This window comes from Vipera ursinii (assembly GCF_947247035.1).
Source record: "Vipera ursinii genome assembly, chromosome: 1".
NCBI lineage: Eukaryota > Metazoa > Chordata > Lepidosauria > Squamata > Viperidae > Vipera > Vipera ursinii.
The window spans coordinates 162,671,468-162,694,071 of NC_139512.1; the positions used below are offsets into that span (position 1 = coordinate 162,671,468).

Sequence of the window (22,604 nt, forward strand, 5' to 3'; positions counted from 1 at the left end):
CCTGGGGCTCTGAATTGCTGTTCTTCTCTCTTGCTAATTATTCAATTTAACTTTACCTTTAATTGTCACTTTTGACTTAGAAGAGTCACTTCCAGCTGCGTTTGAGGCTTTGCACACATATTCGGCAGAATCAGTTTTAGTAACGGCTTGGATTTCTAAGAGCGCCGTTCCATTTGCAAAGCTGACGCTGCACTTATCAGATGATCTGAGCTCTCTCCCAGCTTTGAGCCACTGGATCTTTATGGGCTGTGATCCAACTACATGGCAGGCTAGTTGCAGGATCTTGCCCTCATCTATTGTCACTGGTTTAAGAGGTCGATCAAATACTGGAGGCTTTTTAGGTTCTGAAATATGATAACATTAAAGAAGCAAGAGGAGGAAAGTAGTTAGATTACTATTCATCTTAAATAAAAAAGGTACATATCCAGGTAAGAACAATATGATGCAATGAATTAACTCCATTTGCTCAGTACAATTTATATATAAAAGGACTGTTTTTCATTAGAAAATGTGGCCTTGAGGATGAATAATAACATTTTTTTAAAAAAATTGAAGAAAGGTAATTTTTGCAGAACCACATCAATCAATTATCAATTAATGGGACAAAGGGGTGCACCCTTCAAATAGGATCAGGAGTGAACATTTTAAGAACTGAAATTGAAATAATTCAGTGGTCTAGTAGAGTTTTATTGTGCTGCAACCTGATGTAAAACCGTACATGTAGAATTGATTTCTGTTGTCAAACACAGAGTGACAGTTGCAATGAAATTACTATTCTGATGATTTGGACCCAATGGTAAGTAGTAGTAGCTAATAAAAGGAATACAGTACAGTAGGCCTCTAGGCAATGAACTAACCTTTAATTACAACAGAGGAAGTACACAGGGCGCTGCCAGCTTCATTGGATACTTTACAGGTATATAAGCCTGCATCTGCTGGTCCTGCATCTTTAATGAGCAGCAGAATAGTATTGTTCTCAAAGGCTAGTTCACATTTAGGGCTTCCATAGATTTCCTGATTGTTTTTGTACCAAGCAACCATCAGAGGTTGGGTACCAGAAACACGGCCCTCAAGTTTAAAGCTGTTTCCTTCCGTTTCTTCTACTGTTTCAGATAACTTCTTGGTGAAAGTAGGTGGATTCTGTCGCTCTGTCAGAAAGGAAGATAAAGCGAAAATAAATCAGTGAGAAAGAACTGTTCAGGCAAATCTTTTACAATTCTATCAGTTGTCTTGGGTTATCCTCAAAATGGCACAAGGTTTGCCACTTATGTGTGGCTAATCAAGCAATAATAGTTAGCAACTATCAAAATTTAAAAGACAAAATGAACAAAAGCAGAATGAAGCAAATAATTAATATACTAACTGGTAGCAAAATAAAAACACCACTTTTGTGCGGCTAAGGAAAAAAGTGAGATTCATATATTTAAATCAAATATAGAGTAAAATATATGTTTATAAATTAAAATATTACCAAGAAAGGACAGATTTTAATATAACTGAATTCCAAAATATTTATTTTTAGTACAAGCAGAAAGAGCACCTTATTTCTCTAGTTTTGCAATTTTTGTTGTTGTCACAAACCCTTAGATTCCTCCTCATGCACAGGTTCAAAACAGAGATAGTAATTCTAGAACTTCTCTATGAAAGTGGCATGCGGCCATAAAAGGGGAATTTCTGACTTCTGTGGCTTCCAGTTTTAGGTGCAGGATCGTTATCATTGTATCTCACAACATTACAAATGATGCCCCAGATCTCGTTAGTTTTCCGGTGTGTACCAACATGGGATGTTGCTCAGAGTTCTTTAGATAGAAGCCTACACACAATGGAATCTAAATTTTATCTTATTGGTGAAAAATTTTAGTACCTTTAATATTAAGTTGAGCTGTGCAAGATTCTTTTCCAACTTCATTACTAGCATGACAGGAATATTTTCCAGAATCTCCTTTGTCAACTTTCAGAATTGTCAAATGGGCTATATTTTCTGTATAGCTGATCTGATACTTCCCTCCAGTTCGCAATTCACGGTTATCCTTTGACCAAGCAATCTTAATAGGGCGTGTTCCAGAAACACGACACTCAAAATCAGCACTGTCACTAACAACTGCATCAACAGCCGTAATTGGGATGTCAAAAAATGGTGGCATCTTCCCCTCTAAAGAAGGAAGAAGTACAAGTAATTTGTTAATTCAGCACATTTTAAGATTTATATCAAATAGGCTAATGAACTGAGCTTATAACTAAGAGTTGCTATGCCATAAAAGTATCAAAGGAGAGTTATATATTTTTGACAAACCTGTAAGGATGAGTTTGGCACTACAAGAAGCAGTTCCAATGGCATTGGAAGCTGTGCAAGTATATTGTCCAGCAAGACTCATATCAGTTTGTGAAATCTGTAGAACTGCGACTTTATTTAAATATGATATTTGCACATTGTAGCCATCTCTTAATTGTGCACCATCTTTATACCAGGTTACTTCAATTGGTTCAGAACCATTAATGCCACAATCAAATGTAATTGGTAACCCAACAGTTTCATGAATGTCTCTTAATTTTCGTGAAAATGAAGGAGGAAGTTTACGTTCTGCAAGAAAAAAAATATTGTACAGAGTTACTGACTCTGAATGGTTTGGATTTCAGTTTGAGCATTATTGAAGGAAATACTGACTTCCCCTTTTCTTGATATATTCCAGTTTTGGCTTGGACAGTTATTGGTCATGGGTGGATTTCTGAATTAAACTTGGGTTCAACTTGATAGACTAAATAGTTCTTTCCAACTCTAGGAGTCTAATATCTACCAATATGAGATTCATATATCTAATTATAGATAAGACTATCTAGAGTGGTGGTAATATATAGACTATATAAATTAATAACCTTAACAGAGATATAATTAGACATGTTTAAACTAAACACGATAATAATGAAACTCTAGCAACCTATCTCAAATTTCAGTGAATTGTGGACATTGTCCTTTTTAACAAATTTCAACCTGTATGATAGTAGATGACATAAAATGAGGAAGGTTTATTTTAATGACTTAAAATAAAGACACTCTCTGGAGAAGCTATAGCCAGTCACATGATGTTGTTTCTAATAAAGTGCATCATTTTGTTTGTATTGGCTACAGAAATTCTCCATTGGTAAAGAACAGCTAAAAACAGAGATATTTTTCCTCTCTCATGCCTTTCAACTGAGTAATAATAGTATTTCCCAAACTGGTGGTGATTACTCACCTTGAACAGATAGCAGTGCTGAAGATACAGCTTCCCCAACACTGTTTTCTACCTTGCAGATATATTCCCCACTATCATTGCTATCCACCTGGCTGAATACCAAAGTGGCCACTTGGTTTTTATAGTGCATTTTAGAAGTACTGGTGGGTCTTAGTTTTGTGTCTCCTTTGTACCAGGACACATTGATTTCTGGTGTTCCAGCAATTTGACATTGTAATGATGCAGAATCTCCAACTGTCACTTGCAGAGACTCTAGATTTTGGACAAAGTATGGTGGTTCTATAGAACAAAAGTAGAGATTAGTGAGTTTGTTTCCCACAAAAGAATCAATACTTCTTTTAAAATATCCTTTGAAATAAGCTACATACCTAAGATTGAGACAGCTGCCTGAGAGTTGTCTTGGCCAGATTCATTTTCTATGTGACAAGAATACAGGCCAGCATCTTCTAGTCTGCTGTTAGAGATTTCCAGTATGGCAGATGTTTCTGTTGTGGTAATACTGCATTTCTCTGACTGAGTTAAATTTATACCATTTTTCCTCCAAGACACTTGAATGGGAGGGGTACCAGTGTATGAGCATTCTAAAATTAATTGTTTTCCTTTCTCAACATGGAAGTCATTCAGTTTCTTCACAAATTTCGCTGGTTCTGTAAAAAATAGCATAAGATAGGAAAATTAAACTGGCTTAAAATTGATGGTTGCCTTTCTATTTAACCCAGAAGGCACAATAATTACCAACCTTTTACAAAGAGATGAGTTGTACAAGAGATTTTGCCAGCTTCATTACTGACAATGCAAGTATAGTCTCCACTTTGGACAGGATGAACATCAAACAGCTCCAGTTCAGCAACTGATTCTTCTAGAGATATGTTGCATCTATGTCCTGGAACTAGTTCAACACTTCCCCTAAACCATTTGACATCAAGAGGGAGGGTTCCTTTAATGATACTTGTAAATGTTACATTTGCCCCAGATAAAACCTGCAAAGGTTCGGGTTTCTTCACAAAAGATGGAGGTTCTAGATGTGCATTTAAAAAAAACAACGTTAGTGATAAATGTGCAGATTAAAGAACATAAAATACAAACTTTAGAGTTTTAAACAATTATTTTCTTTTAATACATATTTTAATGTCAAATTTTACCTCTAACTATGAAATATGCTTCACATTCGTCAGATCCAGCTTCATTGGTTGCTATACAAGTGTAACTTCCAATATCTGACTCTTGAAGAGCATTCACTTTTAAAGAACATGTATTATCTGTAAGGGTTGCCTGATATTTTTCTCCACTAGTGATCTCCTCACCATTATGGAACCAAAAAACAGAGATTGGAGGGGATCCAATGACTTTGCATTCAAGTACACTTGATGAGCCCAAGAGACCCTGTGTTTCTTTCAGCCTTTTTGTGAATGAAGGTGGTATAATACGATCTGTGAACACAAAATAAAAATTAAATTACAATAATGACCTCTGCAGGGAGGGGTAAGAGGGGGCAAATGACAAAGCAGTATTAGGCCCAGACAATGGAGGCTCCACCTTTTGAATACATGTATTTTGATGCTATATGCATGTATGAAAAGAGTGTAATATACAATGTAATGCTGCTTGCAACATTTTGAGGAAAGCAAACAGATTCTATGGACATCTAAGATGGTGGTGATGATGATGATGATGATAACAACAACAATAAAATAACAACAACAACAACAACTGCGCTACCCAGAACATTTTACATTTTAAGGGGATACCTGGTTGATACCTAGGATGCCGGCAGCAACCCGTGTCAACCATTAGTGCCAGTCAATTTGAATGTTCAGTTGACTGAGTTTCATGTTTTCTGAATAAAAGTTTAATAATAATAATAATAATAATAATAATAATAATAATAATAATAATAATAATAATAATAATAATAATTCTTTTACTCAATTTTCTGAGTAACAAAATAGTGCTTTTCCAGTTTAGTGGGTTTTTTTGGGAGCCTGTTATATTTAAGACAGTATTGAGTGCAAACACACTCTTTCCCTTTTAGAAAGGCATTCCGAACTGTGTTAACAGTACTGCATACCATTAAAGGCAAAACATAACTTCTGAAAGGGTATCTAGGAATATTCAGAGCCGTGGTGGTGCAGTGGTTAGAATGCAGTACTGCAGGCTATTTCTGCTGACTGCCGGCTGCCAGCAGTTTGGCACTTTGATTCTGACTGGCTCAAAGTTGACTCAGCCTTCCATCCTTCCGAGGTCAGTAAAATGAGGACCCAGATTGTTGGAGGCAATATTGCTGACTCTGTAAACTGCTTAGAGAGGGCTGTAAAGCACTGTGAAGCAGTATGTAAGTCTCAGTGTTATTGCTATTGCTCTAACTGACCCTCTGCCAGATATTCCACAATAAGTAGATTGCTAAAGCATTTAGGAATAACACATGGATGCCTAACATCACATGTCAATATATGCAAAACTTAATATGAAAATGCAGAGGAGATACAGAATTGTATTCCCCATGTTAATCCACTAACCTGAAACATGTATAGAAGCTGTACAACGGCTTTGACCAACGCTGTTTTTCACCTCAAATGTATATTCTCCACTGTCTTCTAAACTTGCATTCAGAATCTTGAGCACAGATACTTTATTGAAGAAAGTGATTTTGTATTTCTGGTCAGAAGTGAGTTCATATCCATTCTTGAACCATCTAGTAGTAAGCTCAGGTGTTCCAGAAACAGTGCACTCTAAGGTGCAAGAATCTCCTGTTGTGACTGTCATTGGTTCTGGTTTCTCTGTAATAGTTGCTGGCTCTGGAAGGAGATGCAAATCATAGTCACATTAGCGAGCAAGATTATGTAAAATATGACAGTGTACTTTGATTTTATTGTTTAACTTTACTAACCAAGAACTGATAAGGTAGCAAAGCATTCCTGACTTCCAGCATCATTTTTAATTTGACAGGTGTATTTTCCCATGTTGGTTGGCTCTGCATGCACAACTTGAAGGATTGCTACTTTATCTGTATATGACATCCAGAGGTTGTCACTTTCGTGGATAATTTCTCCTTTGTCTTTCAACCAAAGAACAGAAATTGGCTCAGAACCTTCAATCGTGGCTTGCAATTCTGCTGGCTCCCCAACGATTGCACTGACATTGTGAAGTTTCTTCACAAACCTTGGTGGTACTGAAGGCAGGAGAAGAAAATACGTAAATGTGAAGTAAGAGAAGAAAGATGTAAACAGAAGAGATAACAAGAATCATATACAAACCTTTCAGCATCACAGAACAAATGCAAGCCTCACTTCCCACATCGTTGACGGCTTTGCAATGATATTCACCAGTGTCTGCAGCATCAGTGTTAAGAATATGTAGACTAGCCACGTAGTCCTCAGACAAAATCTTGTACTTCTTGCTAGTTCGGATTTCTCTTTTATCCTTATACCATGAAATTTGGAAGGGCGGTGTACCTTGAAGCATACATTCAAGATGAACATCAACTCCTTTCAAAGATTCTGTTGGCTGGGGTGTCTTGCGGAAAACTGGAGGAGCTGTGAAAAAAAAAAGATTAAAATTTCCATTAAATGTGGAGAATGAACATTAATAAGCACCAAGAATGTAACATTACAGTGAGATGGGAGATAGCATGTATTTGAGATAAAATTTTCCATGCCCAGTTGAACTGATGGGTTTTGGTCTTTAATTGAAAAAGAATAACCCTAAGCATTATTTTTTTTCCAGGAAATGATGGAGAAACAAAGGAAGAACAGATCCTGACCTTTCACTTTTAGGGATGTAGTGCTGCTAGCACTACCAGCTGCGTTTTGAGCTTCACAAGCGTAGTCTCCACTGTCTTCAACAGTCAGATTGTGCATTTCAATGACAGCCACAGAATCAATGAAGGACATGCTGTATTTGTCACTGGGGTGTATTTGAGTTTCACCCTTGTACCATGCAATGTGAATTTCTGGTGATCCACCTATCTTGCATTCATATCTAGTTGAATCATGTTCTTTCACAACTCGGGAGGAATCTAACTTCCTGATAAATCTTGGTGGCTCTGTTGAAAAAGGGGGGAAAATGTATTCAGAAGGCAAAGTTTAAACAATGCTATTTACATTAAATCTGCAAAATCTCAAGTTGCTATGGTATTATCAGCAAAAAAGGCCAACATATAGCACAAGTTAAACTGTGCTATACTTCTACTTCAAATGTTTCTTACTACTTATGAAATATACATTTTAAGGCTCATTATAAGTACAATAAATGCTTAGTTTCTTTCTTGTTATTGCAGATTTGAATAGCTTAACCATATTTCTGTGGAAAATAAAGCTGTCCAGGATTATGTTCACAAAAAAGTAAGATACTCTATTCAGATGTTGAAGGATAACTAGCTTCCTTATCATAGCATATTTCCATATGTTAAGTTGAGAAAGATTTCTAAGCATAAATACAAAACATAAAGCACCAGATTTCTTGTGAGAATCACTTGTTTCCATAAATTTATCAGCTGCTGCTCTGAAATGAGGAGCTTAACCACATTAGCATACTTCCCATTCATTTTTTTTAAAAAAATAGGAACAACAAAGATGTAGCAAGGCCATATACGTATATGTGTAAGTATAAGTGTTAGGATTTATACTTTTTAGAAATTACCTTTGAAGCTCAGCTGAGCACCACAAGAATCCTTCCCAGCACTGTTGCTTGCCGAGCAGGTATAAAGTCCAGCATCACCTTTACCTACTTTAAGAACAGTCAGTGTGGCTGTGTTTTCTACCAATGTAATCTTGTAATTATCGCCAGGACGGATGTCTCGGTTATCTTTTGCCCAGGTGATTTTCATTGGCGTAGAACCGGTGACGTGACACTTGAAAGAACCACTTTCCCCAAGAGCAACATCCACTGGCAAAGGCTTCACGTCAAAGGAAGGTGGTATCAGATGTTCTGGAGGGGGGGGGAAAGGGGGAAATTATATCTGCCTTTTGTCACTTTTTCTTAAAAAACAAACCACAATCCCCTGCTGTGATCTAACTGTATTCTTTAAAATAGTATGACTAAATGTGCCAAGTCTGAATTTTTTTAAAAAAAAATGACACACCTGAGAGCTGGAGCTTGGCACTGGAGGAAGATGTTCCAAGAGCATTTTGAGCTGTGCAAGTGTATTGGCCAGAGTGTGCCGTCTCTGTCTGTAAGATCTGAAGAGTTGCTACATTATTTAAGAAGGTTGTTTGAATGTTATGATCGTCCCGCAAGAGCACCCCCTCCTTATACCAAGACACTTGAAGAGGTTCAGAGCCAGTGATACGGCAATCAAAAGCAACAGGAGACCCAATCATTTCTTGTACATCTTTTAGCTTCTTTGTAAACGAAGGTGGAAGTTTACGGTCTGCAAACAGAAATGGCAACGTATACTATGTGATCCTAAAGCACAATAAGATTTTAGGCATGTCCTACTAGAGAAACAGTACCCCAATATAGAAACCCTCTTTTTGAAGATGGTGGGCTGTAATCTGGGTTCCAAGAAGGGAATGGCTGCATTCCAGGGGAGTCAGCAAAATTAGATAGTTTGGTTGGGAGAAAGAAGGTTAAGATGACTTCTCCCTAGAAATTCTCAGAGTATATTTTTAATGATGCAAGTAGCTGCCTCAGTTTGGCAAGATTTCTGCTTATAGTGAGGAACAATAAGAGAAATTGCTTTGAAATAATTCTGCACGCCTTTTTTGATTTTTGGAGCCCAACATCTAATTCTCATATGCAAGCATCTGCACATGCACAGAGACCAACAGAACATTCCGAGGAACAGGAATTCTGTGAGCATTTCTATATTCCAACCAGATAACATGCTGTGACTGATGCAATGTACGCGTGCTGAAATTGTGAGGCGTGGACAAAGATGAAAAGTTGCATACATCTTCTAGTCTTCTGAACATTTAACCCTGCTGCCTATGTGCATGCCAGGATAGCCAAATAATGTAGCTTTATTCCTATATTTGCCACATGAATTGATTTTTTTAAAAAAAGTATTGCACAAAAATATTTGAACCAACAGATGTAGTGAATTATCACCTTTGACAGCTAGCACAGCTGTTGAAGTAGCAAACCCAGCGCTGTTCTCTATTTTGCAGACATATTCGCCAATGTCAGCACTCTCCACTTGGCTAAAAGTAAGTGTTACTATATTGTTCTTCAACTGCATTTTACAAGCCTGGGTAGATCTTAGTTTGGTATCTCCTTTGTACCACGAGACTTTGATTTCTGGAGTTCCAGCTACTTGGCATCGTAAAGACAAAGGCTCTCCGATGGTCACCTCCACTCTTTCCAAGTCTTTAACAAAGTAAGGTGGCTCTGAAGCAGAGATTAACACCACAGTAAGTACCAAGGTGGTTAAGCTACACCATAAAATTAATATAAGAGTAGTTACTCAATTTAAGTCAGCAACACACCTAAGATTGATACCAAGGCATGGCATACATCCTCCCCAGCATCATTTGCAACTTCACATGTGTATTCTCCTTCATCTTCTCTGCTACTACTAAGGATTTCCAGGATGCCTGATTTTTCTGTTGTTGTTATATTACATTTTGGAGACTGTGTGAGCTTCGAGCCATTCTTCTTCCATGTCACCATAAGTGGAGGGGTTCCGCCGAATGTACTTTCCAGAATGATGGAGTTCCCATGCTCCACACTGAAATCACTCAGTTTCTTCACAAACACAGCCGGTTCTAAGAGAGTTTGTAAGAATGGGTCACGTCAAAAGCTGCAACACACATATGTGACTGTGTACACGTACTGTATGTATTTAAAACAAATGCCCGCTGTAATAGATGCAAAGAGTAACACTGAGACAAACCTTTCACAAACAGATGTGTAGTACAAGAACAACTGCCAGCATCATTAGTAACAAGACAAGTGTAATCTCCAGTCTGGAGAGGTCCTACTTCGAACAATTCCAGTTCTGCGGTTGAATCTGTCAAGAGGACGTTGCATGTTTTCCCTGGCACAAGTTCCCTGCTTCCTTTGAACCAGTTCATTCTGAAGGGAGGAGTTCCTCTGATCAGACTCCTGAATGTCACACTCCTCCCTGGTAAAACCTCCAGCGGATCCGGTGTCTTTGCAAAAGAGGGTGGTTCTAGATTTACACAATGTTGAAAATGTTAGTAGTTATGCCAAGTAGGTGGAACATGGATGAAATAAAGATTCAAAGAGTACAAGAGAAATACACAGAAGAAACACTTAAGAGCCAGTGGCTTGCCTTTCCTTTACTGACCTTGTACTGTCAAAAAGGCACTGCATTCATCAGAACCAGCTACGTTGGCAGCAGTACAGGTATAGGGACCTGTGTCAGAAGTATCTAGAGCATTCACCTTCAAGAGACAGACATTATCTGAAAAGCTGGTTTCATATTTATCCCCACTGAAAATCTCATCGCTTCCATAAAACCAAGCCACAGTCATGGGTAGCGATCCAGCCACTTTGCACTCCAGAACAATGGAAGAACCCAGCACACCAAACGTTTCTTTCAATCTTCTTTTGAAAGAAGGTCGGATAAGGTGTTCTGTTCGGGTAAAGTCACCAAAAGACATGTTTTAAGAGATGGAAAAATATAACTAGAAGAAAGAGAACTGCAGATGAGAAGCAAGAGTTTTGTCTAACCTGAAACATCCACGGAGGCAGTGCAGCTGCTTTTTCCGACTTCATTTTGCACTTCAAAAGTGTAAAGCCCTCGGTCGTCCATGTCTGCAGAAAGGACTTTAAGTGTTGCTACTTTATTGGAAAAGATAATCTGGTGTTTGCGGCTGTTGGCCAGCTGTCTTCCATCCTTAAACCATTTGGTAATTAGCTCTGGAGTCCCACCTACGGTGCACTCCAAAGTAAAAGCACTGCCAGCTGTAGCTATCATTGGTTCAGCCTTTTCTAAGATCACAGCTGGTTCTGGAGGAAGGGAAACAGTCAGTTACAAAATCTGAGAATCGCCATGGACAGTCAGTTCCAAAACTGAAACTGGTAGAATAGTTTTCTGCCATGGCAGAAAGTCAAGATTTGTTCTTCAGAAGGGGATAGAAGCCAATACCAACCTAGAACTTTTAAGTATCCAGCACATTCTCGCATCCCAGCATCATTTTTAATCTGGCAGATGTATTTCCCACCACTGGCAGTTTCGGCACTTGCAATCTGAAGAGTTGCAATGTTGTCTGAGAATGAAATCTGGAGATTTTCACTCTCTCTGATTATTTCCCCTTTGTCCTTCAGCCACAAAACAGAAATGGGCTGGGAACCTTCCACTACAGCTCGTAAAGCAGTAGGTTCCCCTGTGTAGGTGAAGGTGTCACTCAGTTTCTTAACAAATCTTGGTGGTTCTTTGAGAAAAGATGATGATTCATGGAAAAAAGAGAGAGAGAGAGAAAATTGTACATGAGCAAGAAAGAAACTCATGCGAAAAATTTTTCTCCAAAGAACAATTCGTATAAGTACTAACCTTTGAACTTGACAGTACAAGCACAGATGTCACTGCCCACCTCATTGGAGGCTTTGCACTGATATTCTCCTGTGTCAGCAGCTTCAAGGTTGAGGACATGAACACTGGCACTGAAGTTCTTCGTTGTAACTTTGAACTTCTTACTGCCTCTAATCTGCTTTCTATCTTTGAACCAAGCAACTTCAAACGGTGGTGTGCCTGTAAGTTCGCACTGAAGGATAACATCAGTGCCCTTAAGGGTGTCTACAGGGCTAGGTTTCTTGCTAAAAACAGGAGGCTCTATAATGAAACAGTTATGAAAACACATAATTGATCTTCTGGAAGAGGCTTCTTGAAAACAGAGCAGAACATTCAGAAACAGAAGAGATATACTGCATACTTAAGAGTTCTCCTAATTTTCAAAAATCTATATCCCGCTTCATTTGGAAGCTGCTTCTAAATCCAAACCTGTAAAGTCCTGCTTGGAAACTCTGCCATCCCCTGCAAATTCCTTTTGCATGTGGAGTTAAACATTCCAGATGAATGTAGTTCATAAGGTTGGGTGTGTGCCTACGCATATCCTTTAATACGGATCATGATGTATGCCTATAGTCAGATCTCCTATTCTCAATTCCATTCTCGGAATCTCCTATGCCTGAGAATATAGTCTTACCGACTTCCTTCCTATCTCCATGAGATGTGATTTAAAACAAAAGCAAACAAAGGAATTTTTTTCCTCCTCTTGATCTATAATTGTTGTTAACATTTAAGTTGTTCTCTAACTATAGAATGTTGCTAAGAGGTAACAGATAAACAGCCTGCAGGTTTATTAGTAAGCAGAGATAACCAAAAGCCAGCCTTCCTACTCATGTCATTCATATGTTATATTCTCTCCCACTCTTTCATTCGACCACCTGTTGGTCTTTGTCAATTTCTTAGTTGCTCATTAAATATCCAAAGTGCAGGATAAAGCTTTTTTTCTTCTGACAGAATCTGAATAATAAGAAGTAGATTTGACTTTCTATTACTCTATGCTGCTACAGTTTTGGATATTCTGAAACTGACAATGACAGACAAAGCTAGAGGTCCCTACTCTTGATCTAACGTGAGTATTTGGTATGGCACATCAATACCTCCAATGCATCTCACAGAGACTGAGATATCTCCCAATCTCTAACTCATCCTTCTCCAACTTGATTTATTGGAGTCCAATTTCCAGAATTTCTAACCAACTGGCAAAGAAATTACAAGGACTGAAATCCAAGACTTCTGCAGGACATCAGGTCTTGTAAGAGACGCATTAAAGCTTTTGGGGCGCAAAAGGATGCAGAATTAAGTACAGAGGAAGGAAGACTTTGGAAATAGTAGCTTCTAACCTTTTACTGTGACTACTGTACTGCAGCTCACAGTGCCAGCAGAATTAAGAGCTTCACAGATGTAATCACCACTGTCTTCAAGGTTGGCATCAACAATGACGAGGACTGCTGTACCATCACTGAAGGTCATATGGTATTTTTCGCTAGCATGGAGTTCTTGGTCATTCTTGTACCATGCAATTTTGATTTCTGGGGAACCACTGACTTTACAGTCAAGTTGACATGAGTCACCCTGCTTCACCATTCTTGAAGCTTCAAGCTTCTTTACACATTTAGGAGGTTCTAAGAAGTCAGATGGAAAGTAACATTTAATTACATGGTGCTCTAAGTTTTGAATAAGAACTACTGCAACTTAACCATTGGTAAGTTCCATAATATTAAAGAAAAAAGTTTAGGTGCTAAGAAAGCAAGAGCTGAGATAGATTGTCCATACCTGACAAAAGTACTCAGAGATAAGTAGAAACGTATTAGGTTTATTACTAGCTGTGATTGCACTAGTTCACCCACAGTTAACTTAACCATAGTTTATTCAATTCAATTTTTTTTATTAGCATGACACACTAAACCATTAAAATATGCAACACAGTAAAGTGAAATGTCGATGGCTAGTTTGTGGTTCAGTGTGTCTTGCAAATGCAGCTTAAAGGTTTTATATTTCTATACTGAGTGCTTTGGAACTATTATTTTACTACTGGTATAACCTAGCAGAAAACTAGTATAAACAATTTTTTTCACTCATCCCTATTAATTTATTATCAGTTTGTCTACCAGTAATTATATCCAAAAAATACATAATAAATTTTTGTTTTGGAAACTGAAAAATGCAGCCTTGATAAGCTTGAGGAACTGAATAGCAAGGCCAACACAAAGCCGAATCTTCCTGCAGTTACACTTAAATCTGTGTGGAGAAGGTGGAAGAGTAACTAGTAGCTGAAACATTCTGCCATATAGGTCTCCAATAAGAGATTAAGATTAAGACTGAGATTAATCTTTCACAGAATATATTAGAAGAAATAAAGGAGAAAAGAGATTTCATGGTACCCTGAATAGTCTGTTTTTTTGTTTGAATACCATCCATTCAGTTTTGATACCCAGTTGTTAGAAATAAAGAACAGCTAGGGGAAAAAAAACCCCAAGAATTCCCATTTCTGAATTAAAAAAAAGTTTTTGCTAGATCAAGCCTATTAAAATTCCAATACCTTTCACATTAAGCTGAGCTGAGCAAAAGTCTTTGCCAACTTCATTGCTAGCCTGGCAAGTATACTGTCCAGAATCTCCTTTGCCTACTCTCATAATCCTTAAGCGAGCTGTGTTTTCTACAAATGTAATTGCATAATTTCCTCCTGTGCGGATCTCTCGGCCATCTTTTGCCCAGATGACATGTATAGGGTGGGTTCCAGTCACATGACATTCAAAGTCAACACCTTTTCCCACAGGCACATCTCTGGATTCAGGTGTGATGTCAAACAAGGGAGCTTGTTTGGTTTCTGAAGATTAAAAGGAAGAAGAGATTGTGGTTGTTCCCTTTTGAGGTCATATGAAATAAGATTTGTAATACTGCTTTTGAAATCAGAAAGAAAATAGGACAAAGTTATTGTGAAACAAACCTGAAACTGTGAACCTAGCATTAGAAGTAACAGTCCCAACAGGATTAGTAGCTGTGCAAGAATACTGCCCAGAATGGGCCATGTCAGTTTGCAAGAGATGAAGGGTTGCCACATTATCAATGTAAGAAGTTTGTACGTTGAAGTCATCTCTTAAAGGTACACCATCTTTATACCAAGTGACACTAATAGGTTCAGACCCATTGAGCCGGCAAACAAATTTAACTGGGAAACCAATAGTTTGCTCCGTATCCTTTAATTTCCTCACAAAAGAAGGTGGACGTTTTCGTTCTGTAAAATAACAAGCATGTAGTCAAGATGGACAGGTGAACTCCTTTGCAAGAGAGGGAGAGACTGATAAATCTGCATTTTTAAGCAACTCAGAATGAATTTATCACCTTGAACTGTCAAGATTGCATTTGAAGAGGCAGATCCAACACTGTTTTCGGCTTTGCAAATATATTCCCCGCTGTCACTGATATCTACTTTGTTGAATATCAATGTGGCTACGTTGTCCTTGAAATACATCTTATGCTCAGGAGTGGATCTTAATATAGTATCTCCTTTGTACCAAGATATTGTGATTTCTGGAGTTCCAGAAACTTGACAATGTAAAGTTGTATAATCTCCAACTGATACTTCAAGAGGTCCCAAGTGTGTAATGAAAGAAGGAGGTTCTGAGAACACAAATAGTCAATGTCAACATTAAGATAATCAACTTGGAACTACATAAAGGAATGATAAAGAGGATTATAATGTCACAGAGACACACCTAAAGTAGATACCAATGCTTCACAAATATCTTCTCCAGCCTCATTTTCCACCATACAGGTATATTCCCCTTGGTCATCCTTTGTAGTATTAAGTATTTCCAGAATGCAAGATTTTTCGGTTGTGGTGATGCTGCACTTATCAGATTGGCTTAAAATGACTCCATTCTTCTTCCATGTGACTGAAATTGGGAGGCTGCCAGTGTATCTGCTCTCTAAAATTATAGATTTTCCTGGTTCCACACAGTGGTCACTTAGTTTCTTCACAAAAACTGCTGGCTCTAGAGAGCAAGAAGAACTCAATTGTTAAACAAAATGTTGTACAAACATTTATAAATATCAGAGCGAATTCAGAAATTTGCTTTCTTTTTCTTTTTTTTTACCAACCTTTTACCAAAAGATGTGTTGTGCATGATGCTTTGCCGGCTTCATTGCTTACAATGCAAGTGTACTCTCCACTCTGTGATGGTTCCACATCAAATAGTTCTAGATCTGTGACAGAGTCTTCCAAATAGATGTTACATTTATCACTTGGTACCAGCTCATTGACTCCTCTAAACCAATTCACTTTAAATGGTGGAGTTCCTTTGATGGTAGCTGAAAATGTAGCACTTCTGCCTGGCAAAATGTGCACAGATTCCGGTTCCATCGCAAAAGAGGGTGGTTCTAAATTTGCATTAAAGGAAATAACAGATTGGTGGATTAGTAAGTAAGCCTAAACATGTCTCTCCTATTCCAGAAGAAAAATGTGTTAAGGATTGAGCATTATATTTAAACGGTCTCAATGAAGAGCTAGCCAGCTACTAACCTTGCACAGTTAAAACAGCCCTGGTCTCATTGGAGCCTGCTACATTAGCAGCTTTGCATACGTAAGTCCCTGTGTCAGACAGGCTCAGGGAAGCGATTTGCAAAGTGCAAACATTGTCAGAAAAGGAGATCTGATGTTTTTCACCACTAGTGAGCTTATGACCATTATGAAACCAAGCAACAGTAATTGGTAGAGATCCTGCAACTTTGCATTCAAGAAGCTCAGAAGAAGCCAGCACACCATGGCTTTCTTTTAGTTTTCTGGTAAAAGAGGGTGGGATGATCCGATCTGTTAAGAGGAATAAAGCAAAAGAATGATCCTCCAGGAACATTGGAATAATTTGTCTAGTAAAAAATGTTAGGGAAAGAAGCATCAAAACCAACCTAGAATATCCACTGATGCAGTGCAGCTACTTTTGCCCACATTGTTCTGCACCTCGAAGGTATATAAGCCACTGTCTTCACTTTCTGAATCAAGAATTTTAAGTGTAGACGTGTTTTTGTAGAAGACAATTCTGTATTTGTCGCTGCTTATTAGTTCCTTCCCATCCTTAAACCAGCCGACGGAAAGCTCGGGGGTTCCGCTCACTTTGCACTGTAAGGTGCAGATGTCTCCCACGGTGACGTTCATTGGCTCAGCCTTTTCTACTATGACAGCAGGCTCTGGAAAAAGATCCAGCAAGATCCAGCCGTAAATCTCTTTGTTTCATCGGACAGAGGGCTCTTATAGCTACAGAAGCCTATGTTCAAAAATAGCTTTCTTTCCCTTCACTGTTTGCTTTAGAATTATTATTATTTACTGTATTTAAATTTATTGGCTGCCCAATTCCATTGGAATGAGGATAATCCTATGAATGGCTTTCCTTTTCTGGAATACAGGCACCCAGATCATACCTTCAAACATTATGTTTAGGAAGGGAAATGAAACCTGTTTATGGCATCTGCATAAAGCATATGAAGGCATCAAAATCTTCTAATTCAGTAATTAATATGTTCTGGATGCAAGATAAGTCCAATCACATTCATTGATACAGTTTCCATGTTGCTTTTTCTGAGCTAAAGTTGGGGGGCAGAGCCAAGATGGTGGAGAGGCAGCAAAGGCTATGAGCTAAAGTTAAGATGGTGTCCTAGGTTAAAATGATTTTTGTAACATAATTCAAATGCTAGCAAAAAGACAGTAAAATTCCCAAGAAGCTCCAAGTTCTTTTCTCTTTGTGTCTTACTATGTCTAAGCTTGTAAGTACATTTACTCTGATGTAATCATAAGCCAATCTACCCCTTCCACAGTCATATCTCCTTTGTTCTCCTGCGCTGATTATAGATTGTACAATTTGGGGGGAGGGGCAGTTGCCTCCCCTTTCATGCACTCCATAATGTCCCTTGCACATTGATAATTATAAATAAACATAATTATGATCACAATTTTTAAAAAATTGTCAAGGGTCTGATATCTGGACTACTCAGCTTTAAAATTAGGTCTTTCTTTTTTTTTTAAAAAAAAAAGACAAATTTCTGTGATTACCAACCTAAGACTGTTAAAGTAGCCATACATTCACGGGTTCCAGCATCATTGCTGACTTGACAGATATACTTCCCAGCGCTTGACAGCTCTGCTTTGGCAAGCTGTAAAGTGGCAATGTTGTCCATGTAGGTTATTGCAGTGTTTTCACTTTCTCGGATGACGTCTTCCTTGTCCTTGAGCCATAAAACTGAAATAGGCTGAGAGCCTTCTACTGTTGCTTGTAACTCTACTGGTTCACCCACCACAACAGTCAGACTGTTTATTTTGGTGACAAATTTGGGTGGCTCTGAAAAGAAAAGAGGCAATGGACATCAAGATCCTCTGGAGCAAAACACTTGGCCAATCTTATACCGAAGAAGGCCTATATTCTATATTAGCAAGAGAGGATTACCTTTCAGCTTTACAGTACAAATGCAAGTGTCACTTCCCACGTCATTCTTAGCTTTGCACTGATATTCACCAATGTCGGAAGTTTCAACATTAAGAATATGGACATTTGCAAGATAGTTTTTGGATGTGACCTTGTATTTTTTACTGCTGCGGATTTGCCTCTTGTCCTTATACCATGTGATATCAAATGGTGGAGTCCCGGAGATTTCACACTCAAGGCGAACTTCAGTACCTTTGAGTGTATCTACTGGAGATGGTTTTCTGCTAAATATGGGAGGTTCTAGGAAGAAGAGAGAAGCATATTCCTTTTTTTTTTTAAAAAAAAAGATATTTATGGGAAAGTTAGGCTTGTAATACTTGTTGTGAATAAAACCAGAGCGGCGACAGAGAGAATCTATCATGGCCCATCTTTGTCAAAGTTTATCAACTTCATCAACTTTGTCAAAGTCAGCATAAGACTGACATCTCAATGATAATGCCAAGTCAAAAAGGCAAAGGGATGCAGGAGATGGATATTTTATGAAGAAAAACCCAGATCTCCTCTGATATGCCGAACATTTGATGGTCATCTCCATCCTTATAACCACTGCAACCAAGTCTCTTAGATCAAGAAAAGCCAATGGTGGAAAATAGGTCATTTGTCCTATTTTTGTAGCTCCATATCCCTAAGACATATAGCTAAACAAGCAATTCTGAGGACATAATGACTTTCTGATAGTTTATGCTATAAAGCCATGGCATTAGTCTCTGGGAGGATTCATACATTTATCTTCTACATCCCCCTCCCCAATAAATACCATGCCATCGCTATTCTCCGCTCCCTCCCCAGAGATACTCCATTTGAAATAAATAAATAGGGCAAATGCCATGTTAGAAAATTCTCGTTGAGTGAAAAATAAGGGTCCTGTTCTGACTGAGGACAATGTTATAGCATCCTTACATTGGACTCCATCTAATGTCAGGAGTTCAACTTTGGAAATGGGATTCTTCTTCTTGTCCTCCTACCTGCAGGGTGTCCTAATATTTTTCTGCAGATTGTGGGAACTGCAGGAAGGAAGAGGGTTTTAGTTTGACTACAGTATCTGTATAACGAGCCCTGGTGGTGCAGTGGTTAAAGTGCAGTATTGCCGGCAAAACTCTGCGCACTGTCAGGAGTTTGATCCTGACCGGCTCAAGGTTGACTCAGCCTTCCATCCTCTTTAGGTCGGTAAAATGAGGATCCAGATTGTTGGGGGCAATATGCAAATAATGTTCCTATACTGTAAACTGCCAGGAGAGTGATGAAAAGCACTTAAGCCTAAATGCTATTGCTACCTGTCCTTCTTTCTGGTGGCCGTATACCACTGGGTCTGGCCCAATTAGCTTACAAACATAGACATTGACTAAAAAAGAAGGCAGAAAAGCACATGTTAACCTTTTACTAGAAGTTTTGTACTGCAGCTTGCCCTCCCAGCAGGATTCTGTGCTTCGCATATGTAATCTCCGCTATCTTCGATGCCAAGTTGCTTCATTTCAAGAACTGCAATAGAATCCACGAATGACATTTGGACATTTTCACTAGCATGGAGCTCAGTGTCATTTCTGTACCATACCACTCTGATTTCGGGAGAACCAGTGACTTTACACTCAAATCGCGTGAAGTCACCATGTTTCACGACGCTCAATGGGTCGAGCCTCTTAGCAAACTTGGGAGGTTCTAAGAAGAAAGAACAAAACATTGAAAGTGGATGAATCGCAAAGAAAGGCATCCCCCTCTATTTACTGTAGATAGTAAAAGAGAAAGAAAGGAAATTTATGCTGCACAGCAGCAGAGAGAAGAGAACTCCAATTGTCCCATTAGTTTTGTATATTAATACTTTGTGCATTTTACAATACAGGTTTTTTTTAAAAAAACCTCCATCAAAAGGAAGCCTAAGAAAGATATGAAAGAAGAAACACAGAAGCCATTAGCACACCTGTTATAATCAGTGTGGTTGTACAAGAATCGCTGCCAACGTCGTTGGATACTTGGCAAGTATAATTCCCACTTCTTAAGCCGTCCACTGAATAAAGATTTAAGAAACCAGTTGACCCTTCAATGCCAAATGCACAGTTAGGTCCAGGTGCGAGTTCTAAATCTTCTTTAAACCACTTTATTTTAAAAGGTGGTGTGCCCTTTAAAACCGCTTTAAATTCCACGGTGGAGTCAGGAACTGCTTCTTGGCTTTCCGGTTTTGCCAGGAAACTTGGTGGTTCTAAATATTTTTAAGAGATAACAGAACGGATTAAGTTTTGGCACGAGCAATGTGGACCAAAAGACACCATCATAAAAGAAAGGAAGAACCAAACGCATTGACAAGATGCTAAGAAGTTAAATTCTAAAGCTAGAAATTTTTTAACCAGGTCAACAGATTATTGTGAAATGGAAACTGGACAAGATTTGGATTTTATGCAGTACAAAGTTGAGAAAGAAAATAGGAATCCAAACCTTTCACTGCTAAGATGGCACTGCACGAGTCACTTCCTGCAATATTAGTCACACTGCAAGTGTAATTTGCGGAATCAGTCAACTCTAGATTATTAATCTCTAGCGATACGGTGTTCTCATGGCACAAACTTCTGTATTTTGCACTGTCAGGTATCTCTTTTCCGTCTGTATACCATTTTGCTGTAATTGGAAGTGATCCAGAAACTTTGCATTCCATGTGAATAGATGATCCAAGAATTTTACTCATTTTTGATAATTTTTTGGTAAATGAGGGTGGAATTGCTTGATCTGCTCAGAGGGAGAGGAAAAAGACAAATAGTTACTTGTTTCTGAGCCTCCCTGTGGAAATATTTAGAAAATTTAAATGACATGCTAATTGGAGTAAAGCTAAATACGAACCTAATACAGTCACAACGGCCTCACAAGTATGGCTTCCATAATCATTTTCAACTTTAAAAGTATAGACACCGCTGTCTTCCTTCACTACGGATTCCATCCTGAAACTGGCCACATTATTGTCAAGGCTCATGGTGTAAAATCTACTGGGCATAAGTTGTTTTCCATCCTTAAACCATTTGACTTGAAGTTCTGGGGTTCCTGACACAGTACATTCCAGAGTCACTGGGTCTCTTTCAGTCACTTTAACTGATTTTGCCTTTTCTATGATCTGAGCAGGTTCTGAAGCAAGAAGCAAAACAGAAATGTGTTGAAGTCTTTCTACGCACAGTAGGCAGAAGATGGGAATTCACATTCAAAGTAGAGATCAAAACTCACACACCTTGTGCTAACAGTAAAGCAAAGCACTTTTCAACTCCTGCCTCATTCTTTGCCTGGCAGGTATATCTCCCACTGTGACTAAGGTCAACCTTCTTGACCTTCAGTTTTGCAATATTTTGCTCAAATGTAATATGGAAGTTCTCATCATTTTCAAGGATTCTCTCATCTTTTATCCAAGATACCGTTAGTGGCTGGGAACCAGCCACGGCACATTGAAACGTGGCAGATTCCTTCAGAACAGCGTGGATATTTTCTATCTTCTTAATGAATGAAGGGGGCTCTGCGGTTATAAAGACAAGCCAAGACAAGGTTTGAAATTGTGTTGAAGAGGAGGAAATAACAAAACAACAACAACAAAACCCTAAAATCTTTGGTGGACATTTTCTCCCATACTGCCACATGTAAACTGACCTTTCAGGTTGACTTTTGTGCTACATGAACAACTTCCACCTTCGTTTGATATAACACACTGGTATTCACCAGCATCTTGGGAATCACAGTTCATTGTCTGAAGGGCAAATATAAACTGTTTATCAATCATGGTATATTTTTTGCTGCTTCGAATCTCAGTGTTGTTCTTTAGCCAGACCACATCAAAAGGTGGGGTGCCTGTGACTTCGCATTCCAATATGGCATCGTAACTTTTCACCACCTCCACAGGCTTCAGTTCCCTTATAAATGTGGGAGGTTCTGAATTGGAAGAAAAAAATAAAACCGTCTCAGGGGGGGTGGGGGGAAAGAAGGGAAATCCAACAATGCTGGTGGACGAAGCCAGAAAAGGTGACCCACCTTTCACTTTCAGTTCAGTGCTGCAGCTCTTGCTACCTGCATCATTACGAGCTTCACATATATAAGTTCCACTATCCTCCACCAGGGCACTGATGATCTTAATAGTGGCAATGTTGTCCACTAAGGAGATTTCGTATTTATCAGAGTTGAATACTTCATTCCCATCAAAATACCAAGCCACATGGATTTTAGGTGTGCCGGCTACCTGGCATTCGAAAGTGGTAGACTGCCCTTTCCTCAAAACTACTACAGGGCTAGGCTTCTGTATAAACCTGGGTGGTTCTAAAATGTGGAGGGGGAAAAATGTATTCAGAAAGGAGATACTGGACAACATAATTGGCATTTTTAAGAGCTGAGAAGAAGGACACAGCGCTATCTGTGCATCACTTCCTTGCATAGGATAACTCTACGTAAAAATGCAATTTATAACCA

The 22,604-nt window shown here is 38.6% G+C and overlaps 1 protein-coding gene across 1 annotated transcript in view; it reads right to left on the bottom strand.

Moving 5' to 3' along the window:
• TTN (titin) overlaps positions 1-22,604 on the bottom strand; it is a 314,290-nt gene that overhangs the window by 197,845 nt on the left and 93,841 nt on the right. Inside the window, exons 62-99 of the mRNA XM_083368347.1 lie at positions 22,173-22,454; positions 21,795-22,073; positions 21,385-21,663; positions 21,006-21,284; positions 20,607-20,894; positions 20,095-20,373; positions 19,554-19,835; positions 18,141-18,419; positions 17,754-18,035; positions 16,612-16,890; positions 16,229-16,516; positions 15,808-16,086; positions 15,423-15,701; positions 15,049-15,327; positions 14,654-14,941; positions 14,246-14,533; positions 13,047-13,328; positions 11,692-11,970; positions 11,291-11,572; positions 10,869-11,147; positions 10,483-10,770; positions 10,066-10,344; positions 9,659-9,937; positions 9,282-9,560; positions 8,314-8,601; positions 7,872-8,159; positions 6,994-7,275; positions 6,488-6,766; positions 6,121-6,402; positions 5,750-6,028; positions 4,376-4,663; positions 3,973-4,251; positions 3,602-3,880; positions 3,234-3,512; positions 2,294-2,581; positions 1,865-2,152; positions 858-1,148; positions 57-344 (exon numbers count right to left, since the gene is read on the bottom strand). Coding sequence (XP_083224473.1) covers positions 57-344; positions 858-1,148; positions 1,865-2,152; positions 2,294-2,581; positions 3,234-3,512; positions 3,602-3,880; positions 3,973-4,251; positions 4,376-4,663; positions 5,750-6,028; positions 6,121-6,402; positions 6,488-6,766; positions 6,994-7,275; positions 7,872-8,159; positions 8,314-8,601; positions 9,282-9,560; positions 9,659-9,937; positions 10,066-10,344; positions 10,483-10,770; positions 10,869-11,147; positions 11,291-11,572; positions 11,692-11,970; positions 13,047-13,328; positions 14,246-14,533; positions 14,654-14,941; positions 15,049-15,327; positions 15,423-15,701; positions 15,808-16,086; positions 16,229-16,516; positions 16,612-16,890; positions 17,754-18,035; positions 18,141-18,419; positions 19,554-19,835; positions 20,095-20,373; positions 20,607-20,894; positions 21,006-21,284; positions 21,385-21,663; positions 21,795-22,073; positions 22,173-22,454 — 10,734 coding nt within the window. The remainder of the gene's footprint in view (positions 1-56; positions 345-857; positions 1,149-1,864; positions 2,153-2,293; positions 2,582-3,233; positions 3,513-3,601; positions 3,881-3,972; positions 4,252-4,375; positions 4,664-5,749; positions 6,029-6,120; positions 6,403-6,487; positions 6,767-6,993; positions 7,276-7,871; positions 8,160-8,313; positions 8,602-9,281; positions 9,561-9,658; positions 9,938-10,065; positions 10,345-10,482; positions 10,771-10,868; positions 11,148-11,290; positions 11,573-11,691; positions 11,971-13,046; positions 13,329-14,245; positions 14,534-14,653; positions 14,942-15,048; positions 15,328-15,422; positions 15,702-15,807; positions 16,087-16,228; positions 16,517-16,611; positions 16,891-17,753; positions 18,036-18,140; positions 18,420-19,553; positions 19,836-20,094; positions 20,374-20,606; positions 20,895-21,005; positions 21,285-21,384; positions 21,664-21,794; positions 22,074-22,172; positions 22,455-22,604) is intronic.